General features: G+C 46.8%; 1 protein-coding gene across 1 annotated transcript in view; it reads right to left on the minus strand.

Moving 5' to 3' along the window:
* Positions 1-24,691, minus strand: part of nebl (nebulette) — a 112,936-nt gene extending 88,245 nt beyond the window's left edge. The window contains exons 1-2 of the mRNA XM_030756249.1: positions 24,435-24,691; positions 20,887-20,981 (exon numbers count right to left, since the gene is read on the minus strand). Of these exons, the coding sequence (XP_030612109.1) occupies positions 20,887-20,981; positions 24,435-24,503 (164 nt within the window). The 5' untranslated portion in view covers positions 24,504-24,691. The remainder of the gene's footprint in view (positions 1-20,886; positions 20,982-24,434) is intronic.
* Positions 24,692-25,066: the final 375 nt, after the last annotated feature.

Raw genomic sequence — 25,066 nt, forward strand, 5'->3', positions numbered from 1 at the left:
TGTGCAGGCTCCGCCTCCTCATGCCTGCATGAATTAAGACCTAACATGCAATTAAATGTAATTAAGTCTTTTATGCTAATAACTGAGTTTCAGGCCCCTCCCATGGCTAATGATGTCACTCTTAAAAGGCGGAGTGCCACACCCCAACACCTTTTAAGGACACCTTGTGTGTCAGAGCGACAGGCTTCAGAAAGTGCTTCTATTGTGTCACTGTTTAAGTAGAATTAAGTAGAATGCTCTCCTGGGTGAGAAAGCTGCTGAACCATAACTTCACTTTAATTAGTTCAGCTTCACTGGCAGCATTTAAGGCCTCCTCACAGCTTTGTGTTGGTGGCAGGCGCAGATAAAAGGCCACGAGAAATGAAGGGCACCAATTCAGGCTGCGCTCCTTTAAGTAAGAGATAACATCACCGAGAAGATTTAAGAGCAGCCTGCCGGGAAGATCTGCAGCTGAGATTAGGAGGAGTCTGAGTTTAACACAAACACAGAGAACGAGATCATAAATGACTGAAGAGGTTTTTCCTTTGTAAGAGGAACACATTTCCCATATAACAGGAAAAACACTGACTTCTCTATAAATATCATTAGAATGCTGCCATGCTGTTCTCCTGGGAAATGGGCCGTTATGTAATTCCTCTAAATAATTTCGAAATAAGACATAAAACATCAAATCTAATCATCTCTGCGGTCCCGGCACTGCACGCCTAGTTTGGAGCACAGATCAGCACCTCATCTCTTTCATGTTGGCTCTTGAACCCGTCACATCAGCTCAGCACCGTCCGTCCCAGCACGTCTGCATTTATAACAGCTGATTCATGAAAATCAGGATCCTCCGCCTCTTTCTTTATAAAACCACCACCATAAGACTACTGCGATCAATACTACTGCGATCAATACTACTGCGATCAATACTACTGCGATCAATACTGCCACCATCAATACTACTGCGATCAATACTACTGCGATCAATACTACCACCATCAATACTACTGCGATCAATACTACTGCGATCAATACTACCACCATAAATACTACTGCGATCAATACTACTGCAATCAATACTGCCACCATCAATACTACTGCGATCAATACTACTGCGATCACTACTGCCACCATCAATACTACTGCGATCAATACTGCCACCATCAATACTACTGCAATCAATACTGCCACCATCAATACTACTGCGATCAATACTGCCACCATCAATACTACTGTGATCAATACTACTGCGATCAATACTGCCACCATCAATACTACTGCGACCAATACTGCCACCATCAATACTGCCACCATCAATACTACTGCGATCAATACTGCCACCATCAATACTACTGCGATCAATACTACTGCAATCAATACTGCCACCATCAATACTACTGCGATCAATACTACTGCAATCAATACTGCCACCATCAATACTACTGCGATCAATACTGCCACCATCAATACTACTGCGATCAATACTACTGCAATCAATACTGCCACCATCAATACTACTGCGATCAATACTACTGCGATCACTACTGCCACCATCAATACTACTGCGATAAATACTACCACCATCAATACTACTGCGACCAGTACTGCCACCATCAATACTACTGCAATCAATACTGCCACCATCAATACTACTGCGATCAATACTACTGTAATCAATACTGCCACCATCAATACTACTGCGATCAATACTGCCACCATCAATACTACTGCGATCAATACTGTCACCATCAATACTACTGCGATCAATACTGCCACCATCAATACTACTGCAATCAAAACTGCCACCATCAATACTACTGCGATCAATACTACTGCGATCAATACTGCCACCATCAATACTACTGTGATCAATACTACTGCGATCAATACTGCCACCATCAATGCTGCCACCATCAATACTACTGCGATAAATACTACCACCATCAATACTACTGCGACTAGTACTGCCACCATCAATACTACTGCGACCAATACTGCCACCATCAATACTACTGCGATCATTACTGCCACCATCAATACTACTGCGATCAATACTGCCACCATCAATACTACTGCGATAAATACTACCACCATCAATACTACTGCGACCAGTACTGCCACCTTCAATACTACCACCATCAATACTTCTACGATAAATACTGCCACCATCAATACTACCACCATCAATACTGCCACCATCAATACTACCACCATCAATACTACTGCGATAAATACTGTCACCATCAATACTACTGCGATCAATACTGCCACCATCAATGCTGCCACCATCAATACTACTGCGATAAATACTACCACCATCAATACTACTGCGACCAGTACTGCCACCATCAATACTACTGCGACCAATACTGCCACCATCAATACTACTGCGATCAATACTACTGCGATCAATACTGCCACCATCAATACTACTGCGATCAATACTACTGCAATCAATACTGCCACCATCAATACTACTGCGATCAATACTACTGCGATCAATACTGCCACCATCAATACTACTGCAATCAATACTGCCACCATCAATACTACTGCGATCAATACTGCCACCATCAATACTACTGCGACCAATACTGCCACCATCAATACTACTGCGATCAATACTGCCACCATCAATACTACTGCGATCAATACTACTGCGACCAATACTGCCACCATCAATACTACTGCGATCAATACTGCCACCGTCAATACTACTGCGACCAATACTGCCACCATCAATGCTGCCACCATCAATACTACTGCGATAAATACTACCACCATCAATACTACTGCGACTAGTACTGCCACCATCAATACTACTGCGACCAATACTGCCACCATCAATATTACCACCATCAATACTACTGCGATCAATACTGCCACCATCAATACTACTGCGATAAATACTACCACCATCAATACTACTGCGACCAGTACTGCCACCTTTAATACTACCACCATCAATACTTCTACGATAAATACTGCCACCATCAATAGTACTGCGATCAATACTGCCACCATCAATACTACTACCATCAATACTACTGCGATCAATACTGCCACCATCAATACTACTGCGATCAATACTGCCACCATCAATACTACTGCGATCAATACTGCCACCATCAATGCTGCCACCATCAATACTACTGCGATAAATACTACCACCATCAATACTACTGCGACCAGTACTGCCACCATCAATACTACTGCGACCAATACTGCCACCATCAATACTACCACCATCAATACTACTACGATAAATACTGCCACCATCAATACTACTGCGATCAGTACTGCCACCATCAATACTACTGCGATCAATACTGCCACCATCAATACTACTGCGATCAATACTGCCACCATCAATACTACTGCGACCAGTACTGCCACCATCAATACTACTGCGACCAGTACTGCCACCATCAATACTACTGTGATCAATACTGCCACCATCAATGCTGCCACCATCAATACTACTGCGATCAATACTGCCGCCATCAATGCTGCCACCATCAATACTACTGCGATAAATACTACCACCATCAATACTACTGCGATCAATACTGCCACCATCAATACTACTGCGACCAGTACTGCCACCATCAATACTATTGCGATAAATACTACCACCATCAATACTACTGCGACCAATACTGCCACCATCAATACTACTACGATCAATACTGCCACCATCCTAGCCCATAACAGCAGCACCATCAAATGTGTCACAGAGTCTCTGCTGGGAGCGTTCGGTTTCTGAAGCACAAACATCAGGAATGACTCCCAGCTGTTCCAGCACGTTCCCACTGGAATAACTGGATTCATTTTCATACATTCATTCATTTTGTGTTTTTGGACTTGATTCTGAGATGCAGGAATGCCAGGAGCACCTGTTCAATCAGTAACATTCTTATGGGACAGTAATCTTTAATCTTGTGTCCAGTTTAATGTTTCATAGAAATAACTAATATTTTTTATGTTTTCATAGATTTTTAACGACCTTTTTATCATCACCATCATCTGATAACGTCTCTGGAGTTGGCGGCAGATCATTTTGTGCAGATGATGTGTGAAACGTCCCTTTTTAAGTAAGCCTGCAGCAGAAAGCCTGGTTTATCAGAGGAAGCCAGCTAATGCAAAGAAAGCCTGACTTCTTCACAGCTCGCCCCTCAGGTCTTTGCAGGTCACCAAAAACCACCTGTGCCTGCTGCCTGATGTTTGCTCCTTCCACCTGAAGCACCACTCTAATAAAAACTAGGGATGCGCCGATCCGATATTCAGTATCGGTCCGATACTGGCCTAAATTACTGGATCGGATATCGGAAAGAAATAAAAAAATGTAATCCGATACATTAAATAACGTTTCGCTCACATTAGCTGCATTACAGGGCTCAGTCGGCTTCTTCTTCGTGTGGGTTTGCGGTTGACCAAACCAGCTTAGAGCTGCATTACCGCCACCTACTGGAATGGAGTGGGGGATCAGGAGTTAGAAAACAACCCCCTCAGATCCTCCGTCGCTGCAACGGATTCCCTTTGACACTGAGCGATCATCGCTGACATGTTTTTCCGCCTCCACCGCTCTCTGCCTTGTTTGTGTGTTGTGCTCGCTGTGCTGAGAATCAGCTGTTTTTTCTCTACTTCAGCTCCCGGACATACTGCTAGCGAGCGCAGCTATTAGCACTGGTGTCCGTCCGGTACCGGAAGAACCCCTTCCCCGTCAAAATATTTTCGATACTTTAATCCCTGATTTGTGACTAAATATAGACCTGCAGTAGAAACGTATTTAGGAGAATGCTTGTAAATATAAAGCATTACAAGATTGCGCTCACGCAGCTCCTAGTTTTTCACGTGAACACTGATGACGCAACAGCAGCAGTCAGCTGATTTACGTGCAGTCTGTCTCCACAAGCGGAAAGAGGCGGAGCCAGCGAGCTCTGATGGAGCAGAAGGAAATGTTTTTCTAGTGTCCAAAAGCAGCCTTTTCGTCCCTGTAACCTCCATTAAACCTTTACTGGGAAACAGCTGGAGGTCCTTCATCAACCACCTGATCAGTAAGTGAAGAAACGAGAACTTTGTAGCTGCTCCATCCACCCTGTTTGTTTCACACAGGGAAAAACTGCAGTAGAGAAGTTAAAATATGCAGATGAACTGTTAATATGAAAAAAAGTATTTCTTATCCAGTTACTTGGGTAATCAATATAAATAGAATACACAATTGCTAAAATAATCGATAGTTGCAGCCCTAATAAAATTTGCAACATGCCATAAGCATCACCTTCTCACACAGAAGCAACAGGATTCAGGTGATAGTTATTGTTGTAAGTAAAGTTTATTTATATAGCGTTTTTCACAGACAGAAAAGCGCTGTACAATAATTAAAACACAATATCACCCCCCCACCCCAGAAAACACTATGTTAAAAACATAACATTACCATATTAAGAGAAAAAGAATTAAAAAAAAAGTCAGAAACCAGAAAGCCTGGTTAAACAGAAAAGTTTTCAACTATTTTTTAAATATCAGTATCGGCTGATATCCAAATGTAAAATATCGGTATCGGACATAAAAAAGTGGTATCGTGCCATCTCTAATAAAAACCCTCCAAAATCTTCTTCTAGATTAAACTACCAACTCTTCTGTCTTCACCAATGCAGGAGCAAAGGTTGGGCCACGGATTTGAGTTTAAATAGAGTCATTGTGAGATCCTGCTGTGCAGGCAGGACCTTTGTCTCTAGTTCATGGAGACGAGTCTCAGTCAGCAAATAGTGCTGCTTTATATCTTCATTAAGGAGACAAGAGGCCGCGCTGTCCTCAGCTCTGTCTTTATTATGCTGAGAGGAGGAGAGCAGGAGGGCAAAGAAAAGAGAACGGGACTAAATCACATTTTAAATGAAGAACTTGTTAAAACAAGTTTAGAGGAAGAAAAGAGGGGAGAGTGCACACAGGTGAGGAAGGACAGGTAAATAAAGGTCTGTCTTCTTTATTTTTATTGTTTTAAAACGGTTCTGTTTAGATATTATTTGTGTGTTGTGACTTTTATGCCTGTGAAAAGCACAACCTAAATAAAGTTTACTTACATGACTCCACAAAGGTAAACTGGGAGACGACTGTGGGATCACTGAGAGCTCTTTACTCTGTGACAGAGCAGCATGGACTCAGGCTGTTTACAGAGACACGGACTTCCACCACCAGGACTCTGTCTCTTCTCTGTCCCTCGCCTTTCTGCTGGCTCATTCATGCGTGATGCTCTCAGCTGGCCTTCAATAGAGCCGCTGCTCGTCCCTCTGTCCTCTCCTCCTCTGTGTTCTTTCATGGTAATGACGGAGCTTCCCACTCGCCCTCTGCTTCTGTAATCCTTCACATTTCTATTGATTTCTGTTCTTGAAACTGTCTCTAACTCGGTCCTCGTCCCCTCTCAGCAGACTCTCGAGTCAGACCGTGAAAGATTAGATGGAGGGTTACGTAAGTTTTATCCTTTCAGCAGCTCCGTCTCTCAGTGAACTGCAGTCAGGTCTTTGTTTCTCACAGTCGGAGTTATCTCCTGCTTCCCTCTGTGAGACAGGCCCGTCTGTTTGTGAGCTCTCTGCTTTCATGTGTATGTTCAATCTGTGCACAAACCCAGGAACTGAGAAAAACATGTAGAAATACTGTAGAGACAGAGTAAGCACGCTGTTAGGACCCAAACTGATCTGTGAGCAGCAACGAGTAAACTGGATGAACTCAGAAATGACTCGCAGGTTGTTTCTCAAACCTTTTATTGAGAGTTATGTTTTATTTAAACCTATTTAAGCAGGTTAATGTCTAAACGTAACCAAACACCAGGTTAAACAGGTTTGAACTCCTCGCCGCTGTGGGAGATGGAAACACTTCAGGAGCGCTTACATGGGTCAAAGGGTAACGCCAAAAACATTCATGTGACCTCTGCTGTTAGTGACACCTGCCTGGGTTTGTGCACAGCTGTGTTTGCGTCACTGCCAAACAGCAATAAGACCTGAATGAGGACTTCCTGTCTGTGCCAAGTTTAATGACAGAAAGACAAAGACACAAATATGACGCATGCTAGCACGCAGGCTAACTGTTACTGTAGAAGGCAAATGTTGACTGATTACCTCTGCAGCCAATCACTGCCTAAGGCCATAAACCCACGGGCTCAGTTCACCTCTTCCTCCTGTCAGTGGCTGCTAGCATCGTAACATCTTTGAACTGATAACTGCTGTTACATTATATTGGAAGAAGAATAATAACTGACTATTATTTCTGGCAGCGAATAACAGGCAGAAAACGTTTAAGCATCTACTCGAGTAGTCGAGGATATTCCTGCACCGAATGCTCTGCCGGGCCCTTCCTGCAGCCTCCAGCTCCTGTTTGTGGCTCTTTCTGCCTCCACTTTTTTCTTAAAATTGCATCGATTGCATCGATGTCAGGTTATTCAACTGAACATTTAAGAATATCCCCTTTCTTTGGCTTGAGACACTCTGGGTTATCTTTGCAGTACGCTTTGGGTCACTGACATCTGCACTGTAAGTGCTGTCCGGTCAGTTTTGCAGCACTGGGCTGAATCAGAGCAGAGAGTATCACATTCATAGAGAACGATGTCACCACAGTCTGGACGTATGCTGTCACTGGTGAACCAGGTTACCAGCTATGATTATTAGCAATGAGAATCCACTCATGCAGGATTTTATTTGTCCATGTTAGAAGGTATTAGCCAGGAGATATAAATATTCCCACCATCAGCTGATTTAGACTGTTTTCACCTGGTGGTCAACTTCCTGTTTGGTTAGATGGGCTGTATTAAATAAAACATCACTAACAGTTCAGATACTGTCAATAAAAAGCTGTAAATCAATGAATAAACACATTTAATACAACAAAGTCAAATTTTCTATATGTTTTAAGTGAGCAGGCCAACATTTTATCAGGTTCCTATAACAGCTCTCACTGAGTCAGTGCTGAGCTCTGCACAAACACACATTATTAGAGTTCAGTTTTCACGCCTGTTTACACCTTTAACTATTTTTAATAAGCAGATTTCAGCTGGTGCAGGTCTCTGCTCCTGCAGCATCATCTGTAAATTTTCCAGTGGCTGCAATGAAATGCAAATTAATATTAATACAACAAACGTAAAAACTGAGCCGCGAAGCTTTTAATGGATTTTAAAGGACGTTTTTCCTTCTGTGACCGATTTCAGCAGAAACACCTGGAGGAGACGCTCATCCTCTCCATGCTCACTCTGCACAGCCTGTCACTCTGACTACTCTGACTAAGACGCATGAATCAAACATAAATGATCTGATTCACTTCCACTGGGACTGCCTCGCTGAAGCAGCAGACACAGAAATGAACAGTTTTTTCTCTCTTTGAGGAGCACAATAAGACCGGAGTATCTGGGTTATGTGGGCAGTTGTGTTACATAACCACACAGTCTTACCCACAACAATCTGAGCTGATAAAAGGCTGTTAGCATGCACACAACATGCAGAATAATATTAACATTAATCCATTTAAACACATGCTGTTGATGATGATGGAGGGGAGACTGAGTGAGACCGTCTTACAGACTTCACTGTGATCTGCTGGCTCACATGAGCAGCTGGTGTGCAGTGTTACATAACCAGCTTTGATTAATACTAATTTGCATAAAGGACCAGTTAATTAAACAGAAAGATCTCATGCAGGAAGACTCCTCTGACGAGCACAGTCAGCAGAAGTGTGTCACTGTTTAATCAACAACAATATAATCTGAGAGTTATTAGAAACATGTCCGCTAACCAAAACAATCTGCTGCTCTACACGCCTGAATATACTCAATTCCAGCTTTTTCCATGGATTTTTTCTTCCCTGACAAACTGAATATTCCAAGATGATAAAACCAGGTGAGGCATCATGTTCATACATGGACTGACCACCAATCAGGGTGGCTGTAGCTCAGGAGGTAGAGCAGGTCACCTACCAATTGGAAGGTTGGCGGTTCAATTCCCAGCTGCTCAAGGCCGCATGCCAAAGTATCCTTGGGCAAGATACTGAATCCCAAGCTGATCTCTGACGCAAGCGTTGGAGTGTGAATGTGTGTGAATGTTAGACAATAAAAGTGCTTAGATACAGATGGAAGTGCTTGTATGAATGGGTAAATGTAAACATGTTCTATAAGCGTTTTTTGAGTTCTCAGTCAGAGTACAAAAGTGCTATATAAGAACTAGTCCATTTACGACAGAGTCCAGACCTCGAACCCACTGAGAAACTTTGGGATTTGCTGAAGAAGACCGATAAGATCTCATATTGACGACTCTCCCATCATCAATACAGGATCTTCTGAAAAGTTGATGCAACTCAGAACTGTGCTGTCATCAAAGCTAAAGGTGGGACAATAAAATATGAGAGTGAGACTCGGGGTCCAGGTAGCGTATGAATGATGGATGCAGCCACCACTCATTTCACATCATCAGGTCATCTCAGTTTTCTGAGCCAGACATGATCAAAACAAACTGATCTACAGACTGAAATCCTTTTTGTAGCCTGCTGTAAACATGTTTCAGGTGGGAGTCTCTGGTGGCTGTAGCTCAGGGTGAGTTTTTAAACAACTCACCTGTTTAAACTTTTTAGGGCCACAACACAGGAAGCTGTCACTAATATAGGGACGTATGTGACCATTTTTTTTTACTATTTTACCAATAGGATGATTAAATTCAGAAGATAAGGAGTGCTCAGAAATAAACTATCCTCAGAGGAAAGACAATTCAGGCTCAGATAAAACATCTAACACCAACCAGCACTGACGGGGTTTCCCCCTAACTAATTATTTTGTTGGGAAAGTATAAATTAATGCATAGTAGCACTGATTAGCAAGTATCTGCACCTGTGCGTTATGTCCATACAATTCATGAATGCTAGCAAGCTAGCTAACGTTCCACCTCCTACATACAAATATGGTCACTTCTGGTGGTATCAGCCAACATGCTACATTAGAGGTTCACAACAGGCCTTTACAAACCAAAGGGTGATGTCATCGTGACTATGTGCATCTTTTATTTACAGTCTGTGAGACTGACATTAGAAGGACTGCAGTATTTGTTCCTCTGCTGCTGTTTTATGATAAAGTATTCTGCTCATGTAAAAACTAAACTGGTGAGTTCTTTAATGAATTATCGTTTGCTAATACCTTCTTATATCTGAAGCCAAAGCTGCAGTTTGAGAGAGAGCACCAAGTTTGATTTCCATGCACATAAAACTCAGAATCTGTCATATGGTGTGTGTGAGAATTAAAGTGACACATTTAATCTGACAACGATGATTCTCCGTCACCGCCGAGCACGGGCAGGGTCCAACGCAGCAGAGCCCTGCTAATGAAACAGGTCAGAGGTCACACGGCATCCTGGTTCAGACACTACACATTAAAACTCAACCCATGACCTGCTGTGTGTGTGTGCGTGTGAGTCTGTGTGTGTGTTTCTGCTTGCATTAGTAACGTCAGCAGGCGTTGTGTGTTAGATTGTTGGCTCTCATGTGCCTCTGTAATCCTTGTCACTACCTGCCCCCCTTTTCCTCTCTGCCTCCCTTTGGGAGCTGCAGACCGGATTTTAGGAGCACGGGACCGAGCTCATTAGATCCAGAGACCTTTAAGTTCACTCTGAACTGAAAAAGAAGTCAATCAAGTCTGAAATAAAGACCAGAGATCATTAAGAAAGTCTCTTTATTTACACTGAGGATGAAAACTGTCTGTCACCACTTTAAAGTTAAGTCAACTTTACTCCGTCTCCTCCATTTAAATGACTTCAGTGCAGGATTGACTCACAATAATAATCAAAGCTGCTGGTTTACAAAGCACACCAAGAATAAAATAAAGGCCGTGTTGACTTCAGCCCAACAATGCTGAGGGAGCAGGAGTGTGACACATGCAGCCAAGACAAACATAGCTGCTGGGCTTTTGATAGCGGTTACATGCAGCGGCAGTGAAAACAGGCCGCGTCAGAGGGGGCGGAGCCTCACTCTGTAATTACAGGATGCTGGTTTGTACACTGAGCGCTACATGTAACAGGGAGCTACAAAAGCCAACCTCTCAGTGATGAGTAAGAAATCCCTGCAGGACGTCTGCAGCACAGAAACAGAGCTGACACAGTGACACAGGAGGCAGCAGGGCAGCAACTACACACCGAGGCAAAACCAGAAACACGGTTCCTTCATCGGCTTCACCAGCAACACTTTCTATTTTAGACCAAAGTTTATCAACGTTTGATTTTTACTGCATTCAAAAAACACAATTAATACAAAAGTTTGAGTTAGCAGATTTTAGAATGACGCATCGCGCTGAGACAGAAACTCTGCTTTATTACTCTGTAACAACAACCCTGAACACACACGCGCACGCGCACACACACACACACACGCACACACACACACACACAGACACACACACGCACACACACACACACATCTGGCTTTATCTTCTGAGTGCTCGCCTCCCCATCAACACACGTTACTTACACGAGTCAGTTTATGATTATTAGATCTGACAGCATCAAATGACACAGTTATAAAAATATTCTTTATCAACAGTTCCCAGATCGATTGATCCATCCATCCATCCATCCATCCATCCATCCATCCATCCATCCATCCATCCATCCATCCATCCATCCATTCACTTCAACTTATCCTGTTCATAGTCACGGGGGGGCTGGAGCCTATCCCAGCTGACACAGGGTGAGAGGCAGGGTACACCTGTACAGGTCACCAGCCTGTCGCAGGGCCAACACAGAGAGACAGACAATCATTCACACTTACATTTGCGGTCTCATTCACACCTATGGGTAATTTAGAGTGGCCACTTAACCCCAGTAACTGCATGTCTTTGGACAACATGCAAACTCCACAGAAAGAGAGAGAGGCCCGGGCCAAGGTGGTATCAGTTCCCAGATTATTTCTTCCAACATTATTGACCTTAAATAATATTTATTCAAAAAGAAAATACTGTTTGTGGTTCTACATGAAAATAAAATCCTCTTTTCTTTATAATAAACTTTCTGTCACTGCACAAAATCTGCCTTTGATCTCCATCTGTTCATGTGGATCTCATTTTTAATAAAAAACAGGATCATAGTTTACACTGTGTGATCTTGAGGTGAGGAGTGAGCCCTTCTAGCTTACTTTGGTCCCTCAGACAGGTCCATGTTTGAAAATGATGCCTTCAGTACTCCAAGCAGAGGTTCTTCCTTCTACTGCACATGGATTTTAACATGTCAGCAACAATGACGCAGCGATTTTTAAAACTTTGGAAAAGTTTTGGTGACCTTGACCCTTGACCTTGAACATGAAATCATTTGTTCTCGGGCCCTTGAGGAATATTTCCACAAAGTTTCATGAAATTTGGTTCAAAACTTTTCAAGATAGGAACAATAATCACACATCTGCAGCCTTTTAAAAATTCCTGGATCCAGATGGTGATCCGGATCATCAACCACCCCCCAAACAACTCCAGAAATTTTCATCAAAATCCGGTCGTAATTTTCCGAGTTATCCTGCTGACGGTCAGACTCCACCCATCAGTGGGCGAGGGTGAGCACCGCGGCCCTGTGACGGACTGGAAACCTGTGTGGGTGTAACACCCTGATGGATGGAAATAACAGCTCCACAGCAACAATTTCAATCGTGCCCTTTGAACTTCATCAAGTAAAAATAATGTAATTATACAGAGATCCAACCCTCAGTCCTACAGGCTGATCTATCCAATCAGAGCCACCATCAGAGACCACTAAACCCCAAAATATACTGTTCTAAATAAAGAAAATCAGTGTATTTGTTCAGTGATGAGACTCGGGCCCATGTAAAGTCTTCCCAGCCCCTGAGAGGTTGGAGGAGACCACACGGCTGTGAGTTCAGCTCCTTCTAATTAAGAAGCCAAATGTGGAACGCTAACGTGAAACCTCAGATTGTCATGTCCTGGGCCGTTGGCCCAGCGTTTTGTGTTAATAAGTTTATTTCCTGAGTTTGTCCTCCCTGTATGTTTGTCATGTTCCCAGTGTTGTGACTTGTCTGCGTGTTCCTTGGTTTATCACTTCCTGTTTTATTTTGCCAATGTGATTTCCTTGTGCTTTGTGTTTAGCTTTGCTTCCCCTGTGTATTAGTTTCATTTGCCTCACCTGTTGTTCCCTGCTGTTTCCTCTTGCCCTGATTACCCAGTGTGTATTTAAGCCCTCAGTTTTCATTTTTTCTCTGTCGCGTCGTTGATGTTTTGTGCCCGCATGTTCCTGTGTTCCCTGTGCCTGCCCTTCGTCTCCCTGTGCCTCCCTTCCAAGGTTTTTGTATTTGTGTCTCCCCGTTGAAATAAATCCCCTTTTTAGTTATGTTTGCTTCTGGAGTCCTTCATGTGAGTCCTTCCTCGTCCGTTTCCTCCCCGGCCATGACAGAACGACGCGACCATTACAAAACCCCTCCGGCTCCAATTTTTTCGACGGCACTCGTCTAGCGCTGGGGGGCCCGGCGTCTTTGAACAGTCCCCGTCATCGTCACTCACCTGCCTCCCCTTTCGCTGATCCCTCCCTTCCTCGGCAGCCGCGGAGGAGAGGGAGTTCCCGGCAGCAACGGCGGAAGGCACCCCGAGACCCGAGCGGTATAACGCCGCGGACCGCTTCACCACTTCACACCCAATCCTCCGTTTCCGTGAGTAACACTGGCTTCAACGCTACTATGCCTGCGGACAATTATTCCCGTCACCCCCCCTGCCTTTCCCCTCCCTGAGGTGGCAAAGCAGACCATTATCCGTTGGGTGGATTCACTGGTTATGGACCTTCTGGCTGACCCATGTGAGCAGGAACAGCAACAGCTCACGGCCCAGCTGCAAGGGCTAGTCGATGATTACCCTTGGTTATTTGGCTCTCTGCATGGGTTAGTGCAGGATTTCTTAACCTCCACCCTTCACCTACAGCAGTCCCCAGTGTCAGCTCATTCTCAGTCCCCAGTGTCAGCGCATTCTCAGTGCCCGGTGTCAGCTGTGTCTCAGTCTCCCCAGTCAGCTGTGCCTCAGGCTGCTTCCACGCAGTCAGCTCCTCTCCCTAGCTCGCAGTCAGTCTCCTCGCAGTCAGTCTCCTCGCAGTCAGTCTCCTCGCAGTCAGTCTCCTCGCAGTCAGTCTCCTCGCAGTCAGTCTCCTCGCAGTCAGTCTCCTCGCAGTCAGTCTCCTCGCAGTCAGCTCTAACGCCCTTAGCTCCTGCTCTCTCTAGCTCGCAGTCTGCTCTTTCTGTCTCCCGGCCTGCTTCCACGCGGCCAGTTTTGACGTACTCAGGCCCCTCTAGCCTTCAGTCGGTTTCCCTAATGTCTGTTCACCCTAGCACTCTGTCAGTTCCTCCAGTGTCAGTTCCTCCAGTGTCAGCTCCTCCTCAGTCGCAGTGTTCCCAGTCAGCTGTAGCTCCAGCTCCTCCTCAGTCGCAGTGTTCCCAGTCAGCTGTAGCTCCAGCTCCTCCTCAGTCGCAGTGTTCCCAGTCAGCTGTAGCTCCAGCTCCTCCTCAGTCGCAGTGTTCCCAGTCAGCTGTAGCTCCAGCTCCTCCTCAGTCGCAGTGTTCCCAGTCAGCTGTAGCTCCAGCTCCTCCTCAGTCGCAGTCTCAGACCCCTCAGTTAGCTCCAGCTCCTCCTCAGTCGCAGTCTCAGACCCCTCAGTTAGCTCCAGCTCCTCCTCAGTCGCAGTCTCAGACCCCTCAGTTAGCTCCAGCTCCCTCTGCTCACCCTGCTCCCGCTCCCTTGGCTCCAGCTCCCCCTGCACCCGTACCTGTTCCGCGGGTGGGGGCAGCCACGGACGGGCTGACCTCTGCACCCGTACCTGTTCCGCGGGTGGGGGCAGCCACGGACGGGCTGACCTCTGCACCCGTACCTGTTCCGCGGGTGGGGGCAGCCACGGACGGGCTGACCTCTGCACCCGTTCCTGTTCCGCGGGTGGGGGCAGCCACGGACGGGCTGACCTCTGCACCCGTTCCTGTTCCGCGGGTGGGGGCAACCAGGTCCAAGCCTTCGCATCGGTTTTCTGTGTTAGCTGCAGCAGCAGGGTCTCAGTCAGCTCTAGCTCCAGTCGCTCTCCCTCGCCTTCAGTCAGCTCCAGTAACTCTTCCTCGGTCCCCAGTGTCAGCTGTTTCAGTGCCCTCTCAGTCAGTTCCCTCAGCCCCTGTCTTAGTTCCTTCGGTTTTGGTCCCAGTTCCCTCAGCTCCTGCTCCTTCTGTAGCTCCAGTAGTGTCAGCTCCCTCTCAGGCCCCAGTGTCAGCGAGCTCTCGGTCTGTCTCCACGCAGCCAGATCTCCCTAGCTCTCGGTCTGTCTCCACGCAGCCAGATCTCCCTAGCTCTCGGTCTGTTTCCACGCAGCCAGATCTCCCTAGCTCTCGGTCTGTTTCCACGCAGCCAGATCTCCCTAGCTCTCGGTCTGTTTCCACGCAGCCAGATCTCCCTAGCTCTCGGTCTGTTTCCACGCAGCCAGATCTCCCTAGCTCTCGGTCTGTTTCCACGCAGCCAGATCTCTCTCGCTCTCGGTCTGTTTCCACGCAGCCAGATCTCTCTCGCTCTCGGTCTGTTTCCACGCAGCCAGATCTCTCTCGCTCGCGGTCTGTTTCCACGCAGCCAGATCTCCCTAGCTCACAGCCCGCTCTCTCTGGCTCCCGGCCTGCTTCCACGCAGCCAGTCGTCTCCCGGCCTGCTTCCACGCAGCCAGTCGTCTCCCGGCCTGCTTCCACGCAGCCAGTCGTCTCCCGGCCTGCTTCCACGCAGCCAGTCGTCTCCCGGCCTGCTTCCACGCAGCCAGTCGTCTCCCGGCCTGCTTCCACGCAGCCAGTCGTCTCCCGGCCTGCTTCCACGCAGCCAGTCGTCTCCCGGCCTGCTTCCACGCAGCCAGTCGTCTCCCGGCCTGCTTCCACGCAGCCCCCTGCACCTCGGCTATTACTCGAGCAGCCCCTGCTGCTCAATAAAGCAGCAGTGTGCCCTGTTCCGCGGTCCCAGCCTACGCATCCGGTGCCTCACTATGTAGGCCCCGTTCAGCCCATGGGCTCAGCTCACTCCAAGCCGATGGGGGTCTCCGCTCAGTCCGAGCCGATGGGGGTCTCCGCTCAGTCCGAGCCAGGGGGTCCCGCTCAGTCCGAGCCGATGGGGGTCTCCGCTCAGTCCGAGCGCTCCGCGCCAGAGGGTCCCGCTCAGTCCGAGCCGATGGGGGTCTCCGCTCAGTCCGAGAGCTCCGCGCCAGAGGGTCCCGCTCAGTCCGAGCGCTCCGCGCCAGAGGGTCCCGCTCAGTCCGAGCCGATGGGGGTCTCCGCTCAGTCCGAGCGCTCCGCGCCAGAGGGTCCCGCTCAGTCCGAGCCGATGGGGGTCTCCGCTCAGTCCGAGCGCTCCGCGCCAGAGGGTCCCGCTCAGTCCGAGCCGATGGGGGTCTCCGCTCAGTCCGAGCCAGGGGGTCCCGCTCAGTCCGAGCACTCCGCGCCAGAGGGTCCCGCTCAGTCCGAGCCGATGGGGGTCTCCGCTCAGTCCGAGCGCTCCGCGCACGAGGGTCCCGCTCAGTCCGAGCCGATGGGGATCTCCGCTCAGTCCGAGCGCTCCGAGCCAGGGGGTCCCGCTCAGTCCGAGCCGGTGGGGGTCTCTGCTCAGTCCGAGCGCTCCACGTCACCCGAGGGTTCCCACCAGAGCCCGGGTCGCCCTTCTCCGCCGCCGCATGCCCCGCGGTCGGCCTCCAGTGTCTGCTCCCCGTCGCCGCCGCCGCACGCCCCGCGGTCGGCCTCCAGTGACCCCTCCTCGTCGCCGCCACCGCTGGGAGCGCGGTCGGCCTCCAGTGACCCCTCGTCGTTGCCGCCGCCGCTGGGAGCGCGGTCGGCCTCCAGTGACTCCTCCTCGTCGTCGCCGCCGCCGCTGGGAGCGCGGTCGGCCTCCAGTGACTCCTCCTCGTCGTCGCCGCCGCCGCTGGGAGCGCGGTCGGCCTCCAGTGACTCCTCCTCGTCGTCGCCGCCGCCGCTGGAGCGCGGTCGGCCTCCAGTGACTCCTCCTCGTCGTCGCCGCCGCCGCTGGAGCGCGGTCGGCCTCCAGTGACTCCTCCTCGTCCTCGTCGCCGCCGCTGGGAGCGCGGTCGGCCTCCAGTGACTCCTCCTCGTCCTCGTCGCCGCCGCTGGGAGCGCGGTCGCCTCCAGTGACTCCTCCTCGTCCTCGTCGCCGCCGCTGGGAGCGCGGTCGGCCTCCAGTGACTCCTTCTCGTCCTCGTCGCCGCCGCCCGCTGGGAGCGCGGTCGGCCTCCAGTGATTCCTTCTCGTCCTCGTCGCCGCCGCCGCTGGGAGCGCGGTCGGCCTCCTGAACTGTGTGTTTTTTTTTTTGGATTTCCCACTGACTCCCCTGAACTGTGGACTGTTTTTTCCCCTGCTGTTTTTTGTTTTGTCATAGCTCCTGGACTGTTCCTTGTTTCGACCCCCTGTTTTGGACATTGGAGCTCTCCGGCCTTGTGCCGTCGCTTTTTGTTTCATCCGGTTGTTTTTTTTTTTTTGTTTTCTCATCCCCGTGTTTTTGCTCTGGTTTTTTGGACTGTATTCAGCTTGTGCCATTGCTTTTCTTTGTTCTGTTCCTTTGCTTATTGTTTTTTGCCCCTGTGCTCTACCCTTGCTCCAGTGCTTCCTTGTGTTTTTGGGTTTGTTCCTGACTTTGTTTGCTCCCTGTCTGTTTTTTGTTTCGGGCCCTCCTCCTGGTCCCCCGCCTCCCGCCCTTGTCTGGTTTTGTTTCTGGTTTTGGCCGTCGGGAGCCGGCCTTTGAGGGGGGGGTACTGTCATGTCCTGGGCCGTTGGCCCAGCGTTTTGTGTTAATAAGTTTATTTCCTGAGTTTGTCCTCCCTGTATGTTTGTCATGTTCCCAGTGTTGTGACTTGTCTGCGTGTTCCTTGGTTTATCACTTCCTGTTTTATTTTGCCAATGTGATTTCCTTGTGCTTTGTGTTTAGCTTTGCTTCCCCTGTGTATTAGTTTCATTTGCCTCACCTGTTGTTCCCTGCTGTTTCCTCTTGCCCTGATTACCCAGTGTGTATTTAAGCCCTCAGTTTTCATTTTTTCTCTGTTGCGTCGTTGATGTTTTGTGCCCGCATGTTCCTGTGTTCCCTGTGCCTGCCCTTCGTCTCCCCGTGCCTCCCTTCCAAGGTTTTTGTATTTGTGTCTCCCCGTTGAAATAAATCCCCTTTTTAGTTATGTTTGCTTCTGGAGTCCTTCATGTGAGTCCTTCCTCGTCCGTTTCCTCCCCGGCCATGACACAGATATCGGTTTAAAGCAGCCCTGGTAATGACTGACCTGCTGTCACATTCTTCAGCACAGAGCAAACACACTCTAATGGAGTTTCTGGGAAAAGTACACACTCCATTACTGAGCGTGTGAAAGTGAAGGCAGGGCTGACCTACATGGACCCACCGTGTTGTGTGTGCCGTTACTTATTTTCTATGTTCCATGACAGAAACTAAAACATGCTTCGAGGAAACAAGTGTGAGGAGTCCTCATTTAGCAGGTGACACAACATTAGTAACAGACGTGAGGTATCATGGTATTATAGTATATCAGGGTATTAAGGAAGGCTGTAATTTTCAGTGCTGTAATAAAATAAAGACGATGCCCGTCAGTGACACAGAGAACCTGAGCTGAAACCATTCACAGGTTCTGACTGTTAGAGGGCAACAACATTTCCTGACTCAAAGTGTGGCTGCAGCCCAGCAGCTGCCCAGGTGTGGACACCTGTCAATCAGACCAGTCATGCCCATAATTCAGTAAAACATCGGCCCAACTTAGAGTTGTTATGAGGGGGGGAAACGAGTCACAGAGGGCAAAGCCAGGCTGGAGGTAAGCATGCTGTTTTATAGTGCTGTAAAGTTTGGCTCTAACACAGGAGTCTGTGGGAACTGACTCCTTTCAGGAGCCTCAGGTGGCACCTGCAGAAACTGCAGCTTTCACACTTCTGCTTTGGCTCTGGACGTTTCCCGGATGAGTTTTTTATTTGACATCTGCATGTATGATACAGCTTTTCAGCAGCTGCAGCATCATCACAGTGAGGGGCCCCCTCAGGCTTTAAGTGCTGCTTCATCGCAGGAGGACAGGAGGTCTGTGAGAGGAAGCAAAGATGGCCGACACCAGGAAACACCTTTACAACCTCACACAGGTAACTCTTTTCTGTTACTCAGTGACCACATGGATGCAAAAAGTATCATTTCATAAATATTCAGGGAAAACTGTGGAGATTGAAACACACTGATTTACAGGAAAGTTTACGACAAGTTTGATGTGGACAGACGTCCAGTTTTTAATCATTCATTTGCACTTTCTGCTTCACTGCCTGCTGTTTTCTGCTGCGTGTAACCTGTTAACTGTGCAGCCACTCTATTTCAGTGATTCCCTCACACACCCAAAATGAATAAATGGTATATCTAAAACAATGTAAACACTACATATACACATAGACTAAAACACACAATCCTCCCAGTAGTCTGATACACAACTTACATTCAGAAGCACTACATACATCCTGCAGACGGGGCGTGGCCAGTCAAAAGGTTAATAGAAACAATAAAATTGCAGATATGTCCAGTCAGACTGGACGGCAACACCAGCAGTAATAGAGCCCAGAGAGCGAGATCATGTGATGTCACTGCCACGACCCGCTGAATCCATCAAACCTACAGTGGCGAGCAGAAGGAATCTCAGGTGTGGATACACTTTTCCAAACTAGACGCAGACACACACTCTGCAACATTTGTAATGCAAATTGCAAATCTGCTCATGGTAACATGTGAGGAAAGGCAGGAAATGCTTCTGAAGGCTGCAGAGTATCAAGTCTCATTCCTGCAGCTGACTTCCTGTTGCCAGCGTAAAAGAAGTTACAGACATGGATGATGATGATGAAGCTTTTAGTGAGACATCCAACAGCTCCACCCACATTGTTTTCAGGTTAATTAGGCAGCTGGGTAAGGTGTCAGAGAGACCAGGCTTTAACCTGAGTGTGTACGAACGGATTTAAGAGAAAACTTTGAATTTATTATTTCATAAGAGTGAAGTACTGGGAAAAGTACTGCTGGTTACATAAACTGGTATCAGCTCAAACATGAAGGTACCCAACCTGAGTGTGGACAGTTTTGTGGGTCCAGTTTGACACTATTAAACAAATCCAGGTACAATGACATTTGCACCACAATCATGACATATATTTAATAACAAATATTTAATAACAGCACCAAGCTCAGCACTGGTCTCATCACTTTAAGCTGCTCTGCAGTGTGTTCAGTGGGGAGCAGGAGGACAACAGAAAGGTGAATGAATGGAGCCTTTTTACAGTCCTGTTTTCTACAGCAGGGTCAGACCCTGAGCTCAGACACTGTCACATCAGCTGCATTATAACCAGCTAACAGCAACACGCTCAAAGGTCAAAGCCTCAACCGCCCAATAAGACACTGCAACAAGGTCTGCAGCACAGCTGTGATTGACTCCCACCATCCATCAGACAGATCCAAGTCTTGGATCCTTGAAGGGTTTTTTTAATCTCGTCTGTGAAGGTGATGCATGCTAAATATTCTCCACTATAAATGGCATCAAGCTGCATGAATAATAAGAAGCAGAGCATGCTAACAGAGCAGGAGGAGCAGCAGGGAATGAAGCTGGGCTGGGCTCGCAACCAAAACCACTGAAACCAACCAAAACCAAAACCAGCGCCGCTATAAAAACCCAGATATGCACACAGATATGAACCGCCCGCAGATAATAACACAGCAGCTACAGCCGGGCGATGCTGTTTATACTCTGAGACATCCCAGCAAGGTTCAATAAGCACTCTGCAAACAGCCATCATGCAGCACAAAATGTGGAGAGCATGTGGTGTTATTTATAAAGGACACAGGGAGAGAGAGACCAAAGAGATGTATCAAAGAGGAGGACTCACGCGTTGCAGTAGGGTTTCTTATCATAGCCTTTGTAGTTCTTCATGTTCAGCGTCATCTTGCAAACTTCACAGTGGAAACATCCTTTATGCCAGTTCTGAAAACACACACAGATTCACACACACATCAACAGGACTCTGAAACCAAAGTACACCTATAGTTCCTGTGCAGTGATACTGAACAGATCTCATCTTTAAAGATGCAAACTCATTTCCTGTGCATCCTTCACAGGAGCTGAGTGAACTGGAAGTTTATCAGCAGCTTTATGTTTTATGAAGTCCTGTTATGAGCTCAGCATTTTCCCTCTCTTGGTATGTTGAAACTGGATGTGAGGAGCTGGGAGTGGATCTGACTGAAACTGCATGTCTGAGCACGTTTGACCAAATGTATTAAATCTTAACATTTTATTCTCGAGGATGTGAAATGAGCGACTGAACCTGCTACAAAGGTCAGGGCAGAGGGCCATTTTCCCAGGAAGTCTTTTTGAAACCACAGCTATCAGCCCCCTGGTGGTCATTAAAAAGAATGCAGGTTTAAGGCATCGTCTACACCTCTAATAATTAGAGCCTGACCGATATATGATTTATGAAGACCAAGACGCATTTCCAACAGGAAAATTGAATTTATCTGCTGATATAAATATATTACTATCAAATAATATCGGACAATATATCAGCACTGCTATATCGGTTGGGCTCTACTAATATCTGTGAAGAAGCACATGGTGACCTCACCGGCTGCATTTGCTTACGTATATTTGCTTATTTAAATGAGGAAATGCAGCTTCAGCTTTCTGAAATCATTTCACCTGAGCCACCTCGTTAGGAGATTTATTATGTTTTTATATTTGCAAACTTTCTTTAAATAAACAGGTTTGAACTGAGCTGCCTGCACTGCTCCCTGATTATGGTTCGATAGTGAGAGAGCAGCTAGTGACCACAGATCTTTATAAAAGATAGATGCAGCTACTGTAATATCACCCAAACATGTGCAAAGTCCAGTTTTTAAAGCCTTAAGTTGAGCAGCAGCTCAGATTTGGACTTTAATACATAAAATAATACTATTATTTAATATACTATATTAAATAAACTTAAACCTGTCACCTGTCATAAAGTGTTGGAAAGTGTTGCTTTCTCAGTCACGTCTATACAACCAGACTTACAGCCCACTATGAAGAATGCAGGATTAAAGCACTGACATCACAGAATGATTATCTTTTACTTTGCTGAAATTTTGTCAAACAATGTTGCAAGTTTTGAAACAATGAAGCGCCTCCAGCCTGCTCAGTCCTTCAGCTTTCCCTGTTAATTCCAGATTAAGACCCTGAGCCTAAATGTTCAGGACAGCCTCATACTCAGGCACGAGAAGCATTAGATATGATGTAAACATATCCACTCACTCCAGGTCACGGACATCTGACCCCTGACAGGTGACCAGCTCAGACTTGTTGTTTCTGTGTCTGTTTCACCCGTGAAGCTCTCCCTGCAGCTCTTACACCACGTCTGAGCTGAGCCCTTTAAACCACCTGTTATCACCATCAATGCTTAGATCACAACCACAAACTGAGACGCTCCACCTTCTGTGGGTGCAAGGCTCAGATAAAAAAGATATTTCCCATCGACTTTAGACCATTTTAGACTCTCAGGAACTAAATATGCATGAAGTCTGAAGCTGACACGACTTCAGTGGCTCATTTAATATCCAGCACACATCATCCTCCATCTGTCCTGCTCTGAGATTATTCAGATCCTTAGAAAGTGACTAAAGTCTGTGTTGGACATGTCAGCATGGTCATATGACTTCTATATTAATCCTCATATTAATATCAGGCTGCTGATGCAGGTTGATATCAGACTGTATCATCAGACTGATATCAGACTGATATCAGACTGTATCCACCAATGCAGCATTTTACACATCAAAGAGTTGTTTTCAATTCAAAACTGTCCAACTGCAGGTCACTGCTGACAGGCATAAATATATTTTAGACTCTAAAATGATAAAATCATTTGATTATGACCTGTGTGTTTACATAAAGTGCACTAAAGTACCTGACAGCACTGACAGCCCCGCCTCTCTGTGACCTCAGTGAACACCTCCCTGATGGTTTCATGGTCTCAGTCTGCAGTTTTGAGTCCCAGAGAATAAAAAGGGTCATTATCAGAGCCACCATCACACTGTTTACTTTAACCTCTCATTGCATCATCATCTTCATTAATGTTGACTTCAGCAGTCTGAGAGCAGGGAAAGGAGGAGCTACAGGAAAGACTCCCACACTGAGCTTAAATGAGACTTTAAAATGCTTTGAAAATGTGAATTTTCTCTTTGTTTTGGTCCAACTGTCATTTATTATTTTCATCATTACTTGGACACATTTATTTGCTTTTATGTAACAAACTTATAAAGCAGAGTTTAACTGAGGCCTGCTGTTGCCTCACACTTAATGAGTGCTTCCAGTCTCTTCCTCACAGCTTATTCATTTAACGCTGGTCCTGGATCAGTGTTTGTGTTAGAAAATAGGCAAAGACGAAGTATCAGAGTCACACTGTAAAAACTGTGACAGCCTCTTCAGGCAGGAGCAGGGCCTGCTGCTCTGATCAAACAGCACACAGGCTTTATTTAAAACTTTTAAACATCTGCAGAAACAGGAAAATTTCCACTTCTTCAGTTTTTCTCAGACTTTGTAGCTAAAACATAAAGTGAGTGAAGGCTGCCTGTTGTAACCTCAGCCTGTGAGGCAGCATCTGTTTCTAAGCCTCCTCTCTAACTCTCCTCATTTCTGAGGTAAAAACATTTCTGCTTCCTCCACAATCAAAAACTGTTTCTTTGCTGCAGGTTTGTAAAACAACAGTTTGTTGTTAATGAGCTGATCTTACGAGCAGTGCTGCCTACGTGCTGTTGTGTCATCTGATGCCTCACAGCACAGACAGCAGCAGCATGCAGGCTGCTGAAGATATTTTAATAATTTATCACCATTATGCAAGCGACTATATTACAGAGGTGTTACCAGCAAACATGGAAATCAACACTGAGGCAACGATGGTCCAAAACATTCCTGTTACAGCCGTTATTCCAGACAGAATTCACTGGAATGCTGTTTGTCACAACATTCCTGGATCTGTAATGAGAGGTTTACATAAAGTATATTTTATAGGGCCACAAACACAGCTGAGGACTGAGGGAGACGTTAACGAATCAGTCAAATATATCAAATTAATATTTATATATCATTTTAATTAGCAGATGAAAGCAGATACATCTGTGGTAAATTAAGCATACTGTAACCCACAGCTTTGTCTCCAGAGTCAAATATTACATGATTTATAATATGAGCAAACACCGTCTCAGTGAGAAATCAAACTGGAATAAGTCGCAGCACTCGCTCTAAGGCAGATCCTCCTCTGAGGAGCTGAGAACCGTGTGAAAGGTGAGCTTTGCTCCCCTCACAGCCTCCTACAACCTGTGACCTCCTCCAGTTATTATGTTTTTGTTACCATAAATTTAACTGCGCTGCTTCCTGTCTGCTTTATCCCCAAAGCAAAGTTCCCACCTTGTCCAGGCAGCTGACTTTCTCCGTCGGGTACACGATCTTGCCACAGCGGGCACACGGCGGGTTCATCTCTGCTGCCTCTCCTCCGACGCTTCAGCTCCGCTTGTTTACGGTGTGAACGGAGCTCCCGAGGGCGGAACTTCTCCCTGCGAGGCTGAGGGCTCGGTACAGAGGCTGACGGAGGGACACGGCGGCTCCGCGCTTCCTCTCACAGGCGCACCGTCCGGACTGAGGCTGGATGCTGCGCCGGGACCGATCACTCCATCTGAGAGCGCAAGTCAGCCGCAGTTAGAGCGCAAACAGGAAGCGGCTCTGCGGCCCTTTCAAAGTCAAAGACTCCAAACATAGATGAAGGCGGAAGTGATCATCACGGTCCCTAAACCCAAAGCTCGGAGTAACCTCACAGTAAGCAGCGCTGCCTCGGTTCAACAAACTTTTAATTAAACAAAAACAATTATTTATTAAAACCTAATAATATTTAATGAGATCAAACAAACTGGGAGACTTGTGAAAACTAAAGAGGAAGAAGAGCATGAAGGACCCACACAGCAGGTTCAGGCTTCTCCCCCAAAACAGATATTATTAAACTTCATTAAACTTTGCACAAAAAGTTGGAGATTTGTGTTTGGTGG

This window comes from Archocentrus centrarchus, chromosome 20 (genome assembly GCF_007364275.1).
Source record: "Archocentrus centrarchus isolate MPI-CPG fArcCen1 chromosome 20, fArcCen1, whole genome shotgun sequence".
Lineage (NCBI taxonomy): Eukaryota > Metazoa > Chordata > Actinopteri > Cichliformes > Cichlidae > Archocentrus > Archocentrus centrarchus.